The sequence below is a fragment of the Pleurodeles waltl genome, chromosome 1_2, assembly GCF_031143425.1.
Source record: "Pleurodeles waltl isolate 20211129_DDA chromosome 1_2, aPleWal1.hap1.20221129, whole genome shotgun sequence".
Lineage (NCBI taxonomy): Eukaryota > Metazoa > Chordata > Amphibia > Caudata > Salamandridae > Pleurodeles > Pleurodeles waltl.
Genome location: NC_090437.1, coordinates 984,608,024 through 984,631,817, shown reverse-complemented (window position 1 = coordinate 984,631,817; position 23,794 = coordinate 984,608,024). Strand labels below are relative to the sequence as shown.

At 41.0% G+C, this 23,794-nt stretch overlaps 1 protein-coding gene across 3 annotated transcripts in view; it reads right to left on the bottom strand.

Moving 5' to 3' along the window:
* TEC (tec protein tyrosine kinase) overlaps positions 1-23,794 on the bottom strand; it is a 495,677-nt gene that overhangs the window by 120,211 nt on the left and 351,672 nt on the right. For all 3 annotated transcript variants that reach the window (XM_069201615.1, XM_069201617.1, XM_069201620.1), the window contains one exon: positions 18,040-18,077. In XM_069201615.1, the coding sequence (XP_069057716.1) occupies positions 18,040-18,077 (38 nt within the window). The remainder of the gene's footprint in view (positions 1-18,039; positions 18,078-23,794) is intronic.

The following is a 23,794-nucleotide window of genomic DNA, read 5'->3' as shown; positions in this document are numbered from 1 at the left end:
CCAACAAAAAATGGTCAGAAAAATAGGAGAAAGGAGGCAAAAAGTTTGGAAATGACCCTGCAGAAAGGGTCAGGTCCAACAAACTGGATCTTGTGGTGAAAGGAGGAGCAGGTGAGATCAAACGAAACAGGGAGCCTTTTGAGAAAAGACAAATAGAGAGCGTGTGACGTCAGCCAAGGAGCCTATAATGAAAGGAAGAGCAGGGGAGAGAACAGACTGAAGGACCCCCTTGATGAAAGTAAAAGCTGATGGATGAGATGGAAGGCTGGACTCATGTGATGAAGGGGGAGAATGGGAGAAACAGGAAGCACATGATGAAATACAGAGAGTCTGTAATAAAAGAAGATGCAGGGGAGGAGAGTACAGGCAGTTGTGAAGGAAATACAAGCATAGAGACAAAATAAGAAAAAAAGAGAGAAATGGATCTTGTGATAAACGTTGGAGTAGGTGGAGGACAGACGATACAGGGAGCCTATTGAGAAAAGACAAGCAGGGTAAGTGGGAATCAGACAGAGAGCCTTCAATAAAAAGAGTGGCAAAAGGGCAGTTGAAAAAGAGGGCCAGGTGTGAAAAGGAATGACAAAAGGAATGGGGGGGTAAAGGGGGCAGAAGGTGAGAACCAGGGAGAACATAATGAAAGTGGGGACGGAAGGGAGAGGATGGGGCATTTGTTCAGTGTGCTGGTTTGTTAAGGGAGAATACACAAAATCCATTATATTTCAGGGACATCTGCAGTGAATCAGTATCTGGGAAACTGCTCTCCGCTCTGACAATATGATATCATGTTTTATTGTGTGTTCTATATGTTATCCTATGTGGTTCCATGATATGTTAAATTTTACTGAGTTACCTTAGTTTGTATGACACAATACTTTGTGCTGTGTGTTTATTGTATGTGGTGTGCTTTGTGTAGTCTTATGCTGTGTTTGGTTGTGTTCTATCAGCTCTATATATTGTGCTTTCTTGACGACTGTGGTGCAGTGTAGTTCCTGTTGGGCTACTGTGTGTGGCATGCCGTCTTACGTTGTGTTTTAATTTGGGCCACATTGTTTGCAATAATTTGTTATGGTGTATAGTGCTGCTTTCAATTTGTTGCTTTACACTTTATTATACCTTGTTCATGAGTGCTGTGTTAGTGGCGATTGCTGCATACAAAGAGAGCCCAAACAGCGGACACTCCACAGACATAAAAGCAGGAGTAGACTCTTGAATCAACCGAGGGTCACAGATTACTGTCTAATGAAGAAAACACATTCAATGTGTAACTAATAGGAATTAAATGCATCTATTTCATACAATCATTTGTGCTAAATAAAATATTTCCTGCTTGTGACTGTTGACAAATACTGTGCTGGAACAAATAAAGTCTTGTCTCCAGCTGTGTTCAGTCATCCCTGTCAAAAAAGCATTGATAAAGCCAATAGGTCTCAGCTACACAAGTGCTATTTACTTTGTGAATGTCTTTTAGCTATGTTGTACATCAGCGTAGCTGTGCAGCATGGCTATTATTAAAGTTGTCAAAAATGTGCAATGACACGGCCACCGCAGGTGCCACGTCATAGCACTTTTTATTTTTGGGTAGAAGCCCGGGACGGCCAAGCATGGTTGGACTGGGGGGGGGGAGAGTGGAGTGAGGCTGGTATGGGAAAGCGAGAACTGAAGGGTGGGGGCAAAGGGGACAGCAACATGAATAAGTGGTGGGAGGGGAAAGCACTTCAATCAAGGCCCGATCAGCGAACGGACACCAATTAAATGTAATCAATCTGTGCTCGGTCCCTATGATAGAGATGGGAACAGAAGTGACGCATGGCCTCTGCTGGCCAACCAGATTGACATGGGCTCTTAACAAATGGTAAGCAGCAGGCAGGCTACAAGCCCTATATTGTATACAACTGAGTCTCGCAAGCAAGAGCGCATATTCATGCGCTGTCGCAGGTTCAACCCTAAAAAGGAAGGTGAAGGCCTACTGCGCACACAGGTTGCAATGGCAGGCCTCAGACAAGTTTTACAGTGCTACTTTAGAGGGTCGCACAGTGGGAGCTGCAGTCCACTAGTATCACTTAAGCTACAGGCCTTGGCTACATGCAGTAGCACATATTAGGGACCTAACAGTAAATTAAATGTACTAATAAGGTGTACAGGAATGTTACCATGTTTGGAAGGGAGAACGCAAGCATTTTAGCACTGGTTAGCAGGAGTAAAGTGTGCAGACTTGTAAAGCCAACAAAAATGGGTTCAGAATAAATAGGGTACTGAAGGCAAAATCTGGGAAATGCCACGCAAAATACTAATATTGTCATCAAAGAGTGCCCATGCATGAAGCCGGTCTGGGCATAATGGATAGAAGTACCAATGACTTGAAGAAGGCTATTTGCTATAGTTTTAGCAAGTATGTTTATTTCGTTATAAATAATGGAAACTGGTCTGTATGATGTGCATAGATGGCCTGGATGTCCACGCTTCAGGTGTGCTGAAACTATGGTCCCTCGCAGATCAAAAGGTAATTCATCATCAGGAGCGATCTGTTGTACATAGTGAGCCAGAAACATGAAGAATCAGTTTCAAGAATTCCATTGGGAAAGAAGTCACTAGAGCCCGGGGTGTATGCCCAACTAGACCTCTTTCATAACTGCACTTATCTTCTCCAGCGACCTAAGCATCCCCAGAAGATCTCTCTTCCAAGCACAGCTTCTTCACAGCTAAGTAAAGTTCTCTAAAGACATGATGCAGTAGAGGGTGTGGGGGAGGCGAATGGGATTACACATTGCCAATCAGAATGAAGAAAATACATTAGCAGTGCATGAAGTTTCGTACCTAAAAGACCTGCCTCACTTTTAATTATTCCATACCGAGCACACTTGCTTTCAAGAGTGCCGAAACCTCCTGTTCCTCTTTTTAAATCTCAAAACGTAACCCATCACCAAATCAGGTTTAAAAGTCTCTAGAAGCAATATATTGTTTTATTGGTACATATGATAAAATGTCAGTTAATATTTAGACTGTTTTACATGCATCAAAAACTAGAAAAAAATTACTACAAATTCAAAGTGAGTCATTATTTATATACATTCATATAACAATACGTATTCAAAGCACTATAAATAAGTGAGCTTATATGTACAAGTAGGAAAATGCTCCTCACCCAAAACTGCACACTGGGACACTACTGTCCAATGTCTAATTATGTGGTGTGACCCCCTGAAAGCATGCCAAATTGGCTCTGCTTCTAACTGGCATATTTAACTTGCCTGTTGGCCCTTAGAATATGGTTTAAAGTGTACCCATGGTCTAGCGAACTGCTGCACATATTGTGCCACTACTAAAGTGGTAATAGAAAACATGTCTCAAGGCCTTTAAAACTAAAAATTTGACCTGACAAAATAAACCTTTTGCCAGGCTCAAACCTTCATTAGTAATACTTAAGCCACCTCTAAGGTAGCCCCAAAATGCCGATAGAGCAGGGTGCATGGTATTTATAAAGTAGCACATGTGTATATTATTATTTACATGTCCTCACAGTGAAAAACCTCCGAAGGCATTTTTCACTGTGTCAAGGCTAGCTCTGCTACAGCAAAGCACCAGTTTACATTGTAACACCATATAATGCCTAGTTTCAGTTTGAGAGCTCCTTTAAAAACAATTCAAGGACTCATTTAATAGTAATTTAAAATTCAACTTGTGGTCAAGTTGGATTTTACATTACTATTTTTAAAATAAAAATTAAAAATAATAACAATTAGGTTGCTCCAGCTTGGAGTTTTTCCGCAGCAACAAATCCATTTCAGCTGGATGTTGTGGAGAAGGTATCCGGCCTCGTGGCCTTGTACTGCTGGAGAAATTCAAGCTCCAAAAAAGTGACTACTTGACCTCTTCACTGGACAAAGGCACGAAAAATATCTGGCCGGTCACAGATCTTCCTTGTCACTGAATTGTGAATGTCACCGGCTTGGAGCTTTCCTGCCAAGCTTCACTATGACTTTGCTGATGACTCTCCAGTCTTGGGGAACCCATCTTGACTACAGTCTGCTGCCTTGTCTCGCTGAGGATTTTTGACTTCCATTTCAAAGACTAAGGGCCTGATTTAGATATTGGCAGAGGGGTTACTCCATCACAACGGTGACAGATATCCCATCTGTCGAAATCTAAATCCCATTATGTCCTATTGGATTTAGATTTCAGTGGATGGGATAACCTTCATCCTTGTGAAGGAGTAACCCCTCTGCCAATATCCAAATCAGGCCCTTAGTCAGAAGGTCAGACTTAAAACCGAGACGAACGTGGTCTCTGTATCCAACCCACACTCCATCGCGATTGGCTTTAAACCTTACCCATGTCGTGGTCTAGCGTGACGAGTTTTTTTGCGCTTTTTAGCACTACGTTCATCTATAACTTTTTCTAAAATACACACATTGGCTTTTTTTTTTTTTTTGGTGTCATTTTGTTTATTAATATTTTCTATTTTTATAAATTGCAGTAGGATTTCTACTGTGTTGCGTTTTCAGCTTTTTAACTGCTTTCGTACTTCTAAATATATTACATAATTTCTTAAGTGGAGCCTGTCTTTTCTGTACCATAACTACCAGGGGTTGAGCTCAGAGTTAAATTACTGAAACCTTTACTGGACCTAAGTATTGTGCCATTATTACCCGTGATGGACTGACAATCAGCAGATCCACTGCCTCACAGTACTGAATGCCTTAACTTTAATACTTTTTTTGGTGATTATCGCCATTCACCAAAAGATACACATGTACATATATAAATTAGCAAATAAAATACAGTAGAATTAGGAACCAAGTACTCAGCGAGGATATATTAAAATGTATAAAATACAGTCAGATAAAAGCAAAGTCAAATTTACACCAACACTTAAAAAAGAAGCATTACAGTTTAGTTACAATAAAGAGATTTCTCTTGATCATTCTAGTCCTTATCCTCCCGATCGACACCAAATACTTCGAAATTGCAAAAACAACAGTTTGTCTAGTGTCCATCTGAAGAATTCTAGAAGCTTCTCCACAGTCCTTAATTCCCAGAAAGCGACATAAGGGACCTATCCATTTCCTTCCCTGGCTTTGATACATAGGACATGAAAACAATAGATGTTCTACAGTGTCTCCCCAAATATTGCAAAAGGGACAATAACTAATACTAGTATTCTTTACCCCAGCCCATCTTGCAGTATACGGGCTAAGGGGAAGAGTCCCAAACCTGAACTGTAAAAAAAAGCTTCCTTGCCACAAAAGGATCAATTTCATCCATAAACACCTCACATTTATTTTTTTCTTCAAGAGACATGTCTGTGTTATGGATCCCAAATTGGGTTGTCCGCACAATAAACCCTTCTGATGAGACCAGTATAAACATTTTAGCTACCCTTTAGGAATTGCATTTGCCTCCTGTGGTGAGTCCAGAGACACTCGAGGCCAATATTTATCAATGTTGCACGCAAATACTTAACCCAGTAGATGTTATCCACTCCGAGCAAGCGCAAGACCTCTAGCAATACCAGCTTGTATAAATTCAGTTTTGGGGTTGCCCACATACTCCTCCAAAACAATAGTGGGCGTAATCATACTTTATCAAGAACCGGTTTCAGGCCTAAGTCCATTTGTAAAGGGAGCAAGGGTGTACTTATTGGTTGATCCACCCTTTGCCACATAAAGCAGTTCTCAGTTTTAGTCAGATGGAGCATCCCCGCCCCCCCCCCTCCCCCCCAGAGCTCGGCTCGATACAGTGCACTTCCCAACAGGTGACGATTATAAACCTGTAAGACTCGGGAGGCTAGCTGAAATTGTGAGGCAAATAACACCTTCAACAGGCCCCCAACTTTTTCATCTATCCCAAGGCCACACCTTGCAATATGAGGTTGCCACTTTAGATGCTCTGTTAAAATGATGCCCGATACTCAAAAGTGCTAACTCTCTCAGGAGGACTTACTTTGAGGGTAGGATTTGGGCACGTAGAATCAATAGAATTAAAAACCATATATTTTGTCTTGCCAATAATAATGTTGAGACTTCTTAGCCTACAGAAATGAACAAATCTATCAAGGATTTTCTGGAGGCCCATAGAACTTTTGCATATTAGCAGAGTATTGTCGCAAACTTTAGGGCAGGGATCCTAATGTTTGCAAGAGAAGGGGCATCAGATTCACAGTGATCCACATCCTGTATCAAATCATTCATAATCTATGAAAACAGGAAGGGCACCAAAATGCACCCCTGACTCCCCTTGTCACCGGGAATCCGACTATCATCTGTCCTCTCTGCCCACACCGAACTTGCACATAATTATTAGTATGCAACCTGGTGATTATATTTAGAAGATAAAGTGGAACCCCCATATCAGCAAGGGTTTGCCACAGTATGGGGCGGGAGACTAAGTCAAAAGCTGACCGGTGATCAACAAATACTACATAAAGCTGCCACCCCCATCTGCACAAATTTCCAATCAAGTAATATAAAATGAAAAACCTGGTCCAAAGTACTGATTCGCTCCCTAAAGACTGCTTGCAATGGGGTCAATATATCTAAGGCATTCATCCATTCCTGAAGCCTATTCAGAATTACCCTAGCAAAGAGTTTCTGGGCATTGTCTATTAGACTGATAAGCATGTAATTTGATGGATTCTCTATAGGGCCCTTCTTATATATGGGTATAATTGCAGCTTCAGTTCAAGTTGACAGAATGGGGCCCCATTGAGAATAGTGTTAAATAAGACAGTGAGGTAGTGATGACGCAGAGAAAGAAAGTCCTACATATATCCACATATTTCATAACCAAATTCGTATAATGTAGTGTGATTTTAGTGAAGAAAATAATGTACGAGGGAAATTGGGCCCTCAGAGTCGTTCGCCAATATTATAATCGTGCTTTATTAATCATGGAAAATTGAAAAATGTATTAATCCGTCATAATTGCAAATGTGTGTTATGATTTCTTATTGAAACTGTTTGTGCTTAGCTTAAATTTAGTAGAGGCTTTGGCCTAGTTGCCTGGTCTCAAATTCTAACTGCGTGACTTTTCCTTGAACTAATGTAACATATATTCACGTTTAAAAAGTTGTATTTTTCCAGTAGAAGATGACTAATACACTTATCTCCAAGGTTTCGTACTAGGCCAGTTTCATCCCCTTTGAAGCAAGGTCAGTCTCTGCAGGTGCAGACAAAGGAGGTACAGATATCAAAATAATTGGCAACCCATATTGCAACTTGTGTTCCAAGGCTCCAAGGACAATCTATGCATAAATGAGTGCTAGTAGAAAGGCATTTTTCATTGGTCAATTTGAAGCCACTCTATGAACTCTCCAATGGAAGACCCTGCAGAATCTGGAATGTTTCTTATTTAAACCCACTGGACAAAGAGAAGTCAGCCATTTTTTCCTCGATGCCATCTTTGAAGCCGAATGCCAGACGCCATCTTAGACGACATCTTGATGCCCTTTTCTCTATTACTGAGAAAGAGACTTTGAAAATTCTCATCCTAGAGACTTTAACTTTGAATCGCCCCATCTTGCCTATGCAATAACTTTGCCCATTCTCCTTGCTGCTGCAAGGAAACTTGCCCTTAACTTTGCCCCCTTGAAATTCTGCCCCATGCTGACCGAACCGGTACCTGCAGGATGAAGATATTCTTGAATGCTGATTGTAATTGGTAAATATGAAAGGATAATTGTATTATGCATTGTGTTTTTCCCCCTAGGTACCAACTGCTATTTTGATAGGGCCCAAGCTAGAAGTTTTCTAAATTCGTGTTGATTAAATTCGTTTTGCATGAAGCCCACACATGCCAATGCTAATTAGAGGTTAGTCAAGGTATACAATTAATGCACCATGTTGAATTGAAATCTTGTTATGCTGACCAATGTACGAGATTAGTCAAATACAGTTACTCATATTAGTGATTTGCATTGCCATAACTGAATGCACCATTATTCAGATATTTCGTAGATTGCGTTTCTTCCGCCGTTATGGACAGCTAGTAATGTTCGTATACATATATCATTTGGTTTTGAGACTTATATACATTGTTTTAGCTTTGTTAATATAGGGAAATAAATTCACTAACTTTTAATAAACCGGTGTGGTTATTCATGACTGAAAGGTCATGGTGTGTCGAAATACCAACTGTTATTGATTCCCAATGTGTTATCTCGATCTATTAATTGAGTATTGACTATCGCGTACGACAGTTATTGATTATTTATTTAAATAACCCGACTATTCGAGGATGAGAGCCCAACTTGGCTAAAAGGTTCACCGACCTCCAACGTGTCCAGGTACAGGTAATTCATAAGGGCTGGATGCGTTATCAGTAGGAAGCCCATATATCAACCTGATCCATGAACAAAATCACCAGGGATTTTATCCAAACCAAGTACTTTATGACGCAAAAATTTTTAAATGGCCAGCTTTACCTCTTCGGAGCTAAAATTAACATCTTCTTCAGCGCCATAAATTCATGGTAACAGTCCCTGGGTGGAATAAGCTACTTCACAACTAATCAAGGAGCTATCACCAAAATGCAACTCCGACTGTTCTAAACATTCACCCACTGAACATAAACTAGAGAAGTGAGCAACCCAATCCCCCATAGCGATATTATTTTCCACCGGTATAAACCCTGCATTAGACCCTCTAGCTACTATATTCCCGAAGCTGGAGAAATCTTTCATCTGCACTGCTACAAGGAGGTTTTCCCAACTCTTAGTTTCCCATTCTCTTTTAGATTTCCATACAGTCTCTTTATACGCTCTTCTAGCTCCTTGGATTGAGGGCCTAATGGATGTTTTAACCGCACCCATTAGTATCTCACAAGACACACTACAGTGCACATTGAACCATGTCGGAGTACAGCACCTCTTATTGGTGCCAATAACCTCTCTAAAAAAATCGGCTCTTAAGGCTCTAAAACAGTTACACATATGGCCTAGTAAGGGTATTTAAGGTTAAACTATGAATCATAGCCAAGGGCAACATTTCACTCATCGCCTCTGAGACCACCTTGTATATGTTACCAATTAGTTGTTTCAAGAATGACTATGTGCTTTACTTATCCCTATGCCTGCTTGGGGCCACCACCAATAATCTATCAAAAGGGTCATTGGCATCTGGCTGCAAAACTGAAAATAAGTTCCTGAGTGTTAAGCTAACACATTGTGATCACTGTCCTGGAGAGTTAGAACTATCATATTTATAAACCTTGACCACAACTGAACATCAAGCAAGAAGTAATCAATCTGGCTTGTGTGGTGCACTCTATTTTAAGTATGCCTGCCACCTTTGCCATTACATGCTCTTAGCGCACCTTTTAATGCAAAGGGATTAATCTGCAAATTAATCTTCAAGATCAGAGGAGTCCATCTTTTTAAAGGGGAGATAGATAATGCGGGAATCTCTCAATGTAGATCGTCCTTAGTTGAGGAATATTCCACATGGGTGTCCAAGGGTACAAATTGGAAATTAAAATCACCCCCTACTATTTTTACAATGTGGCCCGGAAGATCAGAGATATGGGCTGAAAACATTTGCAACACTGTTGACTCTGTCTTACTTGCTGTAGGTCCACAGTAGATGTTATAAATACAGCAAGCAACCTAAGTTGGCAACATAAGCAAAATACACAACAAATCCAGGCTAAATGTCACTTAACCAAGGCGGAACATAGGCAACATTGACCATGTTTCCTGAAATATACAGGCGTCATATGAGTCAACAAATGTGCACCACTCAGAGCAAGCCATCTTTGATGACAGTCCTACTAGGTTCCAGACATCAACCTCTTGCAAGCCCCAGTCCAGGCTGTACTCAGATTCTCATTATCGAGGGTGGTTAATATATCATCCCCATTCCCTGACAAAGAATCACTGTCTCAGTTGTCTCTCTTCTTGTATCACTTCAGGGTTGTCCTCAGAATCAATCTCCCTATTTCCACATATCTGCCCAGATGTTACAGGACTAACAAGATCAAAGGAGTACACTCAGAGGGCGTATGAGGGGAGCCACAAATAGTTAAAGGCCGGGGCATAGCCATACCCACAGATATTCTTCCTGACTCATTGGCTTCCTTCTCCCTACTAAATGCCACACCCATAAGTTCACTCTCTTGGCCGACTTGTCAATCATTCTCATCCAGTCCTGTAAGGTATGGAACCTATTTTGGAGAGGTGGGTCGAACTGTGCTTGTTGCCTAGCCAAGGGCTGACCTGGAATGTAGGCCCTACTACTGATAGTAGACTGTGTTGGATTCCTATAAAAAGATGCAAGCGGGAGAAATTAATTAAGCTTGATCTGACCACACCAGCTCTAGCCATGGATAGTATTTCCCTTGCTACCGCATGATTGCGAACGTTAACTACCACTGCATCGCCCTGGAGCTGTCTTCTCAAATGTCTTATTCCACCCAACCTTCGCACAAAAATGATCTCATTTTTAAAATCCCATTTGCCACCTACATTATATTTTAACCAGTAGGTGACCTTACTTTTTAGGGCCGATACTGATTCAGTTGCTCCAGTCTTTAAGCAGGGCACATTAGTTAAAACAATTACATAAGGCAAGATGCGGTGGGAGGAGGGGATCAATGACTGGAAGAACGGTTGCTTTAGGAGAGAAGGGTTTAAGTTGCCTAGTTTCAGGAACACAACTTCCAACCTCCCCGATCACTAGATTTACATCCCCTCTTGGTGCCCCAGCTGAAGTCAGTACCTAGTTCACATCCCCCTCACGTCACTACCCCTAAGATTTAGACACGGTTTTAAATTTGCGTCTGAAATAATAAGAGGTCTATTTGTGCCTGCAGGGTTTGCGTTGGTTGGCAATGAGCATAAATTAGAGGGCAATAAATTTGTTTCTAAAACATTTTGTCTCAAAATGTTACCAATGCCCCCAAGTAGCATCAATACCCTCAATTTGTCCTCAATGTCAGATAACCTCTCAAAAACCGGTCGCAGCTTAGCGTCTAATAATTCACTGAAATCTCCACATAGCCTATCCCACAAATCCACGCTAGGTGCACCCAAACTATCTGTATTACCAAGCCCAGCTACCACCAAATTCTGTTTTGATTTAGTCTGCTGTGATATTTGCAATTTTTTCAATCTCTTAACCATGGGTTCTAAAACGGGGGAACAGACATCATTAGAAGCATTATTGACAGTACTCCCTGAAAAATCTGACCTCACTTCAGGGCTATTACGTGCCCACCTGGCATTTTGAGTCTGGCCTTCCCCAGTTGGGTCCACTGGTTTCTTTCTTGTACTAAATTTGCAGATGATTCTTCAGATCTCTGAGGGGGGCGAAATAACTAGCATCGGAGAGGTCATGGCTTCAGACGCAAGCGCGAGCCGTCACTCTGCCAACTGAATTTCATGTGAGACCAAATCAACAGCTCGAACCAAAAAATGATCTATAGTGGAACGTGTTTGAACCCTAGTTCCTCTAGTAGCACCTAAATCCACCTTTTTTTTCCCAATGGCCTTAGATACAATGCATAAGAGCAGCTGTCAAAATTAAATAACAAGCCTCAAATGGCATACCAAGTTCGTTTCGGACCTTTAAAGTGTCCAAAAGACAATGACTATCAGAGGGAGGGCCCAGCAACCGCCTCTAACAGGCCTGTCTTGGCCCTGTCCTCACACGGGCGCAGTCTGGGTGCATCCTGCGCAGCGGGCAGCCGGCGACCAATTTAAAGCACCTTTTGGAGCAGTGCATGTTGTGGAATGAAGTCCCACCCCAACACGTGTGAAAGTTCAAGTGTGGGCCGGTTTGCAGAACACCAGTAAAACACCAATAAGAGCTCCCCGGGCAGCTGGCGTCCAATTTAAAGCACCTCTTAGACCAATGAATGCTCGGGATGAAGTCCCCCCCAGTGCGCATTGTGGTGCAAGTACAGGCCGGTTTGTAGAACACCATTTAAACACAAGTAAGAGCTACCCGTGCAGCTGGCGTCCACTTTAAAGCACCTTTTGGAGCCATGCACGATGGGGAGGAAGTCCCACTCCAGTGCATATGATAATTCAAGTATGGGCCGGTTTGTAGAATACTAGTGAAACACCTGTAAGATCTCCCCCCAGTACTGAATGCACATCATTCATTTTCTAGAAGAAAACATTTACTTAGCTTCCTATAGTGTGTTAATGGATCCTAAACACTCCACCCTATATTAATTGAAACTCTGTCCTCTGCATTCATGTCAGATACAGAATCCACTGGTGCTATTTAGAGTCTTGCTTCATTTTCTAGTAGTGGGATCTGAGTCTCGCCAGTAAAGTAATCAAAATAGATACCCCTTATAGGTTTCACTCCAATAAAGATCCTAATGAAAATTCCAGCGTCACTATTGCCAGGACCAGCATTATGGCCCTCATTCTGACCCTGGCGGTTTGTAACCGCCAGGGCAGAGGGCAGAGGAAGCACCGCCAACAGGCTGACGGTGCTTCCGGGACAATTCTGACCGCTGCGGTAAAGCCGCGGTCAGAAAAGGGGAACCGGCGGTTTCCCGCCGGTTTTCCCCTGCCCCAGGGAATCCTCAGCGCCGCCATGGGGATTCCGACCTAAACCGCCAGGAAGAGGCTGGCGGGAACGGGTGTCGTGGGGCCCCTGGGGGCCCCTGCAGTGCTCATGCCACTGGCATGGGCACTGCAGGGGCCCCCTAACAGGGCCCCATTAAGATTTTCAGTGTCTGCAAAGCAGACACTGAAAATCGCAATGGGTGCCACTGCACCCGTCGCACCCCAGCAAATCCGCCGGCTCCATTCGGAGCCGGCTTCATCTTTGCTGGGGCTTTCCCGCTGGGCCAGCGGGCGATCTGCTTGAGATCGCCCGCCGGCCCAGCGGGAAAGTTGTGATCACCGCCGCGGTCATTTGACCGCGGTGCGGTGTTTGGGCGGTTTCCGCCCGGCGGGGTCGAAATGACCCCCTATATCTCTTAGCCTTTTCAGGATTGAATTAGAAACGTTTCACAAAATATTACCTAAATTTGAGCAAAGGCATACTATGTCCTCCCATGTCCCTACCATGGTGAAGCAGCATGTACACCAACATCCTTATCCATGAAACATTTTGCCAGCCATTTGGAACTACATCACAACCTATACTGAATTCTTCTCTCAGTTGGCCCTTTTGCGATTGAGAGACCTATGGCACATAGATCCTATCACTTGGGGTACGGAATCTGCTAATAACCTACCTTTTCTAAATGAAATACGTTTTCCTTTCCAACCCAGATGCATTAGGGGTTGTGCTTGTAATAGAAGTTTGGGTTCCTCGTTTACAAAAAGACCACACTTTGCTGACCTATCTGGATTTTTCACAAATTTCTTCTATAAAGCTGTGAACATGATAGAATTAAAAAAAAACTCTATAGAAATGCCATACCGGAGACGTATTTAGCTCTATTTTCTGTCCAAAATGGTACATGTTTACGATTGCCCTTTCTCCTAACCATTTACCTGGCAAATTTGGGTTCTCCAGATTAGTTGCAATTGCAGTTGTACCATTCCGACATTTTGAAGACTGATTGTGTTAACTATATGGAAACTGTTATTTTTTTAATGAATTGTGCTGTTGAAGAAAATTCGAAATAATAAATACTTAAATTGGATTGAAGATTTTCATTAATTACCAAAATCTATTATCGGATTACCTGAAAACTGGAACAAAGATGCAGATGCCAAATAGTAACTGACAAACACATCATCAAACCGTATATCAAGATATTTCTAAGCCATCCAACTATTTAACCAACTCAAACGAATATATTCATTATCCTATTTAGGTCTCGAAAGACCCTGGGATTTAAATAATACAGTAAACTTCAGAAAAAAAATCCTTTTTAGAGTAAACTCACATTTCCAAACGCAAAACCAATGTGTTCACCCACTGAAAGGCACCCGAATTCAATGTGATAATGATTTAAAATATAAACAGTGTGTGGTTAGCCCTCTCTGCTCATAGTCAAAGTCTGACATTGATAGAGGGGGCATTTCCAGTTGCACACATTTGGCTAGTTTTTGCTGTTCGTTCTATTCTGGTCCTTGTGTTGCATCTGAGATAAAATATACTGAATACAGTTTAAGGGCTGTGAATATTTTGTTAGTAAGATCTTATGGCTGTCCCAGGAATGCAGTCGTTACCAGTCTCGGAAGCTGGTGGCTGCTGGTGTGCTCTTGTTGAAGCAGATATGCTAATTAAGAAAATTATTAATGTTCTATATGTTATTACTAATGAGAAAAATGTGTAGAGGAAATAATCTTAGAAAATTAATGTGCATGTTTGAAAAATGTGCCCTCGGGGTATGATCACCATGTGTACTAAAACGACTGAAAATGTGCAAAATAATGAAAATATTTGAGAAAAATTTAATAATATGACATAATGAGACATATAGCCTATGTTTTACATTAATTTATAGTACTAAGTTAGCTGAACTAAAGGCCTACTTCCACTGGGCCTCACACTCTTGAAACATGGAGCAACCGGACGCCTTGCAAAGGACTGGAAACCGCTGTATGCAACCTTGACCCGTTCAAAGTTCAAGTTACTTAGCTAAAATGTTCTGCAATGTACCGGCAGACAGGAGATGATGTAGACAATTTGATACACTTATGTGTAGAGCAGGCTAAATGTACTTTCAAGGACTTGAACAATAGAGGCAATGACTGGAGAGCCATTTGCAACAAGTTTGATACCTGAAGGGCCGGATGATGAGGACATCGCATGAAAAACCAATCCACTTCTTGTGACTTGGGACATATGAAAATTAGTAGATTTGGTAAACAAAAACTATAGGTTAAAGTCATATCTGCTGACTGACTGACCAATTAGCAATTAGTGGGATGGACTGAGAGACCCTAATAAAAAGTCATGACAAGGGGTGAGAAATCAGAGTTGCGGGAAGACAATTGATGACGTCAGGAGACGCTGTCCGAGGTGCTGATATTGGGTTCACACTCTGTGAGCTTGATCTGTAGCTGACTAATTGATTACCTGAAGATGAAGACTGACTTGTTGCTGATCCATCCTGGATAGGTAGCTATGAAAATGTGACTGACGATTTTGTGCCTTTTCTTCTAGGTACCATCTGCGCTGTTTTATAGAGATTCTCAGGTAGAATTTTCCAAATTGATGTTTTCTCTAAATAGTTTTTTCGCAAGAAGACCCCCATGCTAATGCTAATCTTGGTTAGGTAGGCTGTTAGGGGTGACGTCGACAGTGACAAATGACTGACAAACTTAATTGCTGAATTACTTTTTTAATGCTGGTATTCATAGCTTATGGTATTGTATTGTCGCACATGTTTTTTCTTTAAGAAATAATGTATTTCTATTAATGAATTAATAAAAGTTTGATTTGAATAAAGATTGAACTAACGAGTGATCTAGAATTGAAATCAGTAGGGAAATAAAAATTGTTAAACTCTTTCCTGCATAGTGGTTATCCTTGATTAATATGGTTTATAGTTGTTTTTCATAGAATGTTTCTTGATTATTGATGTTAGCTACCGTTTCAGTAGTCACTGCATGACTAGGATACTCCATGCGATTCAAAAGGTTCATCGACCTATACGCTTCCCCTTGTAAATTTGCTTACTAAGGACCAGGCGCACTATTACTCTTAATAAAGGCACTATACCAATAATAACTGGGGTAATACTTCAGGAAACCTCACAATCTGACGCAGAGATACTGTAATTTTCAGATTTCAAATATGAAGTAAGGTTGTTGGTATGTAATCCTTTTCCACAGCAGCATTTTGTACCTCTGTCTCATATATGGATTTTCCTGAATTTGAAGGGGAGGGTGTATGATCCGCAGTGCAGAAAAGAGGGAGATGGGCACGCCTGGTGCGACTGCACTTAGCAAGGACGTTATCACATGTGATCTCTTAATCAGCACATGATCTAACAACTCTATGACATAGTAAGCATTTGTGCTGAGTTGCCTACCGGGAACACATACAGTTGGTTCCTGTCTTACATAACAAAGTACCCATCTTTTATAAGAGTTACATGGTCAAGATTTTCACGTTAATTCTGCAATCCCTGGTGAATGATGGGTTACTCTTAAGAAAAGAATGTTAGTATAGTGTGGCATAATGCTTTTGGCCATCCAATTAAATATGTTTTACTGCGGTACAAAGATCCCTACAAATGCTACTGTGGGTGATTTCCCCTTGACTAAAAGCTTAATTGTGAAAAATACTTATTTTTCCACTATCTCTTAATTCCATTCAGGGACGTATTAAGCAGTTTGTGTGATTTTTATACCTAAGAGTTAGTTATAAGAACTGCTCATAAAAACTTTAAGTACTGAGCTGCATACACCGGTTTCACAAGATTAAATGAGGTACATATGACTAATAGTGAGAAACATACTGAAGAGCTCCCTAACCTCTGTCCCCCTGGAGAAAGAAGCAGGTATTTCTGAAAGGGTTTATTGCGTCCTAGCCAACAACCGGCGCTCTAAGAGGCACCTGCCCCACAAAAGAAAGCTGCATTCAAACACATCTTCAAGCACCTGGAGGCTGCAATAAAATAAGGAAATCCCACAGACTGTCATTCCAATAGTGACTTTATTAACATCAGACACTTTCTCTGTCTGCTTTACATAGCTCTGATAATGTTCACTGTCCTCGCCTTCACTAATGCACCTTCTTTTCCAACAGTTTAACTTTTTCAGTCTTTAACTGGTGTATGTAAATACCGCAATTTAAGAAATAACCTAACTAACACTAATTCCCTCGTGTGAAATCGCTCGTAAAATAACCTAGTCTAGGGAGCACTTGCTGGGATCCATGGAACCGCACTGTCTGCTCAAGACTGAATTGGTTCCCGTTCTCCAATCTTAAGTAAAGAAAAAGAACGTTTTCGAACAATCAGCCAGCAGTTTGGAACAAAAGACTAGGAACATGGACACTTCTGGGAAGCACTTTGCAGGCGAAAGGAATTGCACTTACGGACACCCTTTCCAGGAAGAGCGGGGCCTGCGCTTCTCTTCTGAACTTGGCGACACAGAGCTTGCCTTTGTCTCACCATCGGCGAGGCAGCTCCAGAACAATGTAAAAGGAACACAGACACAATACAACTAAATATAACCTTAGGGTGACCAGATTTTGAGGAGCAAAAACCGGGACATGTCAGACATAAAAGAAGGATTAAAGACTTTACACTCCCTTTTATTTCTGGCCTGTTCCCTTTTTTGCGTAGCTTTGTGAATGTGTGCCTATACATGTGTGTGTTTACATATGTATATATATTATATATTAATATATATATATATATATATATATATATATATATATATATATATATATATACACACACACACACACACATTTACAACTCTGCTGGGAGCAGACAGGGTACTATGTTGCCTGACAGTAAGGGATAAATTACTTTAATCATTTCATACTTTGTAGGCGTCTGTTAAAGGAGAGCATACCTTTAATTTATTTTTCCCTAGATAATCTGACCTTTGCCCCAAAAACCGGGACATTTATGTAATGATCTGACCTTTGTCCAGAAAACAGGGACATTTTATTAAAATTAAAAGAAGCGTCGGGACACCGGGACAGTCCTCTAAAAACCGGGACTGTCCGGGGTAATCCGGGACGTCTGGTCACCCTACCTTCAATATAAACGGACCGAAAACAAAAGGCAGTCGGGTACAGGCACGTGCTAGACAGAAATCCTAGCAATATTTATAAGGATGCTTGAATTTCTTGCCAGTATTTCATTTTGTTCAAACCTTATGTATTATTTAATTTTATTCCCCAGTGTATTATTTATTAATCCGCAATCTCTCTAGGAAACAAATGGTCAGGGAACTCTAGGGATCTAGACTGTAGTACCACATTGTGAAGGCAGAAAAGTTACAGGGAAGTGAAATACGATGCATAAAGAACAGGAGGCTACAGATCAAAAAGTAACTAGTGACACATACCGGGGATACGAGAAAGGAAGTGGGACACAATAAATGGAAACAGCATTACGACAATATGTTTTTAAAACCTAATTCAGTAACAGCGATGTGCTTACCTTTGGTTGAGGTGTTGGAGGAAGAGGTTTTCTTGTAACTAAAACAGAAAAATTGAATAATTTGGTTGGTCCTAGTTTAAAAATATAAACATTCCTTTGCTTGCCAGCCCTTAGTATAGCTGCTCAACTGAAATACAATGGTTTTCAATGAAACATGAAAAATAATGGCTACGTATTCAACAAGCAATTGCAAGTCAACATATGGTCTATAAAGAGCAGCACATTCCTCAGATATAGCACCTATCTAGAATTGCATGAAGTATTAAGCAATTGACACTTGTCAGAAGAAATTTTGGGACTGATTTTCAAAGGAAATTGGCAAATCTGCTCTCCCATGTTTGCAACCTTGGCAGTGGTGAGCATTTACAAAGTGTTGGAATTCACAAAGGTTTCCAAAAGCCATCCGGGAACTCTTCAACAGTTGACTAGGGGTTCATCCAATTCTGAGCCTGCCGAGGTCCTCCCTGCAGCATTTAAACTCATGTTGAGAGTAGCTGGAGCTCACTTCATGACCTCTTGGGCAGTTGGGAACTCAGGAACGGACAAAACACTACCTCAGGCACCAAATCCGCACAGGTGACAGTGCTTGGCAATTTGTGTATGGCGTCTAGGGCAGCTGGGTCGCTGCACGGTTTCTGCCCCACCAGTTAGTGGTCCCACTACAGCTGCTGGAGGAGAGGGTAACCACGGTCTTAAGGAAGGATTGCAGCTTAAATCTGGAATCTGTGGCTCAGGCCATGGCAGGCTTGAGAATTGTCTATGTTTAAAGACACTCTGTACCTTTCTCCCTTGAGGTACCACTGCGTCCACTTGGATTTTTGAGCTGAAGGGAACAGCTAGCCATTCCTTGATGACAATTAACACATTTTGCCAGTTCATTTTTTAGTACTTCCGTGTCCTGGCTGGGCGTAGGCATGAGAGACCACAGGCAACACAGTCAATTAAGGGGATTATGGGATATGAAACAACATACTTTCTCAAGCCCTCTGAAGATGTAAGCAATTGCTACACTCAAGTTATGAAAAAGGTGCAGATTCTAACAAAGTCAGGCATTTACTGCAGTATTTTATTTCATCATCACTAAACTAAATTTCATACGTTATTACAATTCACAGAACATTCCAGGAATACTCATATGAAGAATCCCAGCAGCAGTTTTAGAATTGTTTCGTGCGTTTAAAAACATGTGACATTTACTTCAAAGGCAGGCATAAGCCTGAAGCCTGCTGTGGTATATCTATAGCGTTTTACATGTCATGAGATGCCTAAATTATTTTTGAAGGTTTGCACTTTTTATAAAATGCTTCTTTTCTTCTGCACAAATACGTATCCCCATGAAGAAACTCTTTTATTCCTGGATGGAGATTTAGTCCCACTCTGAACAGGAGTAAATCTCAAGCCATATCAAGGGTGGGAATGTGCTTGGCAGGATTAGATGTTTGTGGTTGTTCAATGTCTTATTCTTGATATCTCTTGCTAACAATGCCACAAAGAGTTCGTTCCACACAATCAAAACACTACATCGCATCATCCCATACCTTCCGACATAAACATAAACTACAAGTTATCCTCACACTCGAAATTTCCGAGCATGACTACACCAACGGCCTATACTTTGGCACACATCCATTTTTTACAAAATACAACTCATCCAAAATGCTTCTGCATGGCTTCGTCGCTGCCTTCACCCAAGAGAACTCATAACCCTAGTCCTGCAATCATTCCACTGGTGACCTATAGCTATGTTCAATGCACTCTGCACTGTCCACAGGGCCGCCCAGAAAAAGAACAGCTATACCTACAAGTTAATTACAAGTAATACAAACCAAACAGAACAATGCACTCCAGGCTTGCACCACTTTTCCTCGCACCACCGTACTATAAGAAATCTGTAGGAGGCATTGATTTATCAGAACAAGCTATGAACATTTGAAGCTCACTACTACCCAGCATTAGAGGCTCTCAGGAGCATATACACTTTGAAAACTTGGCTGTTTCCTAGATAAATGAACCTCCTGCAGACAGAAAACAGAAAACTGTCACAAACTCCAGCTCAATCCTCAGCTTACAACCCATGAACTGGAAACAAGTCAACCAGCAAACGGCTTTCATTATGCAGGTAAGCAAAAAAGGGCTGACCTAAGAGTCACTGTAACAGTATATAGTTATGGACTTCCATACATACCTGTTATGGGCCACAATAATAATAAAAACATATTATGCAGCGGTCAGCAACAAATTGTAACTTATACCGATTAAATTCATATAAATACATATCTGCTATAAGGATTGACCATCACCCACAATGTAGAACCAAAAAAATCAAACATAACCAAACAAACAGACATGGAATAACTGAAGAAATCAGTCACACATTATTGGACTTTTTTTGGAGGAATTTTTTATAGTTCATTCACTGCATCACTGTGGGTCTCAAATATATATACAATCTGATCGCTTCTTTGCACTTTTTATCTTTTATCATCGGATAAAAGATGATAATATAAATGCCAATGCGTACAGTTATTTCCACTTCTCTTTCCCTCCAACCATGCAAGTAAGGAAACACAACTATCCATAAAATCTCAAACTGGACAACCCAGTGCAGTAACCAGCTAAGCAGACCATATTGTATGAAATACCATAAAGGGACCTGCAGAGCGGTTCAAAGGTAACAGCATAATAAAACTGCACACCTCTCTCTTACACTTCATCATCCAACACACCACTTTGCGCTGAGTCCAATAACACAATAACAGTACCTCGGTGGTCATCACACATGACATGGAGACAGTTCACAAATAGGATACAAAAATAGCATCCTTCCAACTGCACACCCTACATGGGGTACCATAGTACTCATGTAGGCAAGTGCTACAGCGTCCCATGTAGGGGTAGTAAGAGCAGCCTCTAACCGCAGGATGTGATGTGTAGCTTGGTTTTCTCCTCGTCTATGGCAAGGCCCTTTCTCGTTTTATTATTTATTGCATAATTCATACATTAATACCAGACAATCACCTGTAATGCAGTGCACAGTGCCTCATTGACTACCCTTAGTAATTACCTCTTAGGTATAAGCCTAGATGTTTCTGTGGTATATTGTCATAACAACATAATGCTACTAAAATAAAGTTTTTTCATGCAGAAGTACCTACACAAATCGAGCACTACCATAACAATCAACATGAACAGAATAGATTGGGAGAAGCAGTCAGTAAGTCAAATCACAACATTTTAAATTCTCCCCAAAAAAGAGATGTAGTGCATTTAATAATCAAATATAAATGCTTCAATACACTACAATATGACGCATTAGGTCTCATAGGTGGGTAAGGGAACTGATGTCACATTAATGTACAATATGTACAATCAATTGGAAGTCTAAATTAATAATTATTCAAATAATTCCAAAGTACATAGCACATAAACACATAAATGTGTTTGTATAGTGCTAAGTGACATACAATACATGGGATTCTGCAATTCCATATAAAAATATGTTTCTAATTTTCTTAGAAACAGTGACTTGTGAAGAACTTGTGTCAGAACTCAACTATGATAACTTATTATAGCTGAGTCCTGACCACAATGTCTCCTGCCACAGGCAGTAGCTGATGGGAAAAGTGGGTCAAGTCACAGGCCAAGTCACGGAGCATAATTAAAACAGCTATTTAAAGGAAAACAAATTGCTTTTCTTTCTTGTGCTCTGTTTTTCTAGCTGCCAATAGATAAGAAGAAATTAGATATTTATGGTACTATGTTTATTTTTTGCACTCCTCGTGTAATTATTGAAAAGTTTGAATCTTTCTTCATGTTTTGACAGCTCCCTTTGAAAAAAGAAAAAAAAAAAAAACTTGTATTAAGCTGCTTATTATATCTGTTTGTAACAAATATCTACCAGCTCTTTTCATGTGTTTAATTTTTCACTAGATATTCTATTTGTATCATTTGTGTTTGCAAACATGCGTTCTCTTTCATTTGAAAGAGCTATGCACCAAACCAAGGATTTAAGTGGTATGGGGAAATGTGATGGTGTGACCATGTATTTTAAAGAAGAAAGTACCTCCTGCCATACATGATATTGATACCGCAGGTCATCTTGGAGTTCCATGATCTTCTAAAGGACTTGGCCTTTGGCCTAGTTCTTGTAAATGGTCATAGAACTACTTGGTTACTTGAAATATCCTTATAATGTATGGCAGGGGGTATTTTATCCCATAAATCTTAAATACTGTCCATTCCAATGTTGCTCACCATATCACATATAAGCCTTTTTAGCAGTTGCATACACCACTAAGAGTTCTCACCAGAACTAAAGGTGTGACCTCAAGCTATATCTGATCTCTGTAACTAAAGCATGAACCTACTACACTCCCTTTACTAGGCATTGTGAGAAAGTCATCCTTTTAGCAGCATGTTCACCCCAATGTTCCTGACTAATGCTGGTGGTAACTGACCCTGTCTGTGCCCTGGGCTCTTCTAAACAGACCTAGGCCTTAAATTAAAGGTATGTGGTAAAATGGTACAATTATCATTGGCAATTACAGGCCCCTGTAAGTCCCTAGTAGATAATAGGGCACGGGGGGTTCAAACTACCTATATGTCCCTAGTATACAATAGGGCTTGGTGGTTTAGAGGCCCAGTAGATTTCCTGCACTGGAGTGTACACTGCTGTGTTGCTGTGTTGCCTGACGTCATTTTCAAAGGCAACCCTGCCTTGCAGCCTGTCTTTACAAAGCAAAATGTGTGCAAATTTGACTTTGGAATTAAAGGTACTTCCAAAGTGACAATCGACCTTGTTTCTACATATAGGTCACCCCTATGGTCTCCCATAGGTGCCCCAAAGGCAGGGTGCCATGTAACCATAAGCAGGGACATTATAAAATATGTTTTATATGCCCTAGTAAGGGAGAAACTGCACCTTATACTATTCCTCATTGTAGATACTTTGCTCCATAGGCTTATATGGGAATATTTGCCATAAGCATAAGTATCGCTAGGAAGGAGCTCAATGTCTCATGAAAGGACTCAAAAGAATGGTAATGATAAATCCAACAACTTACTAGTTTTGAATTTATCATAGATAATACAGAAAATAAGTTATAAGACTTTATTTTCTGTAAGCAAAATTCTAGCCTGTTAGTGGCCTCTCCTGATTGGTCAGCCTTAACAGGAATAGCCAGGCTCTTTAAGGAGGTGATAAGTGGCCTGCACTGAGAAGAGGCTATCTGATGGGGGGAGGTTGGCAGATGCTGAGGCCAGGCCAAGAAGGGGGCTTCAGGTCAGAAAGGAATGCCAGCCAGGCCTGCCCTCTCACCCTGCACCCCACAGATAGATAGCAGACCCAGGAAAGTGCAGATGTCCAGAGGTGGGTGTTAATGGAAATGAGCCACATCAGTAGTTTGGTTTAACCAGGTCTTGCTCATGTGAAGGAAAATTGCCCATCTTGGAATTTTAAAGTGTGGTACTTTATGGAACAAGACAATGCCACACTTTTGAGGAAGCTATTGTGCTTTTAAGTGGCACCCTCATTGGACAAGGGTGCTTCCCTGCTTGTCCCCCATGATGATTAAATAAAAGTGGCTGATCTGCATTGCAACTCACATCTGCTGCCCGAAATCACAAGAAAAAGAAGGAGCCTGGTCTGCAAACCAGAGGACTGCGCTATGAAGTACTGCTCCTGCTGCACACAGGAACCACAACCCTAAGGACTTTGTCTTGCTTCAAAAAAGACTCAAATGTGGACTCCCTGAAA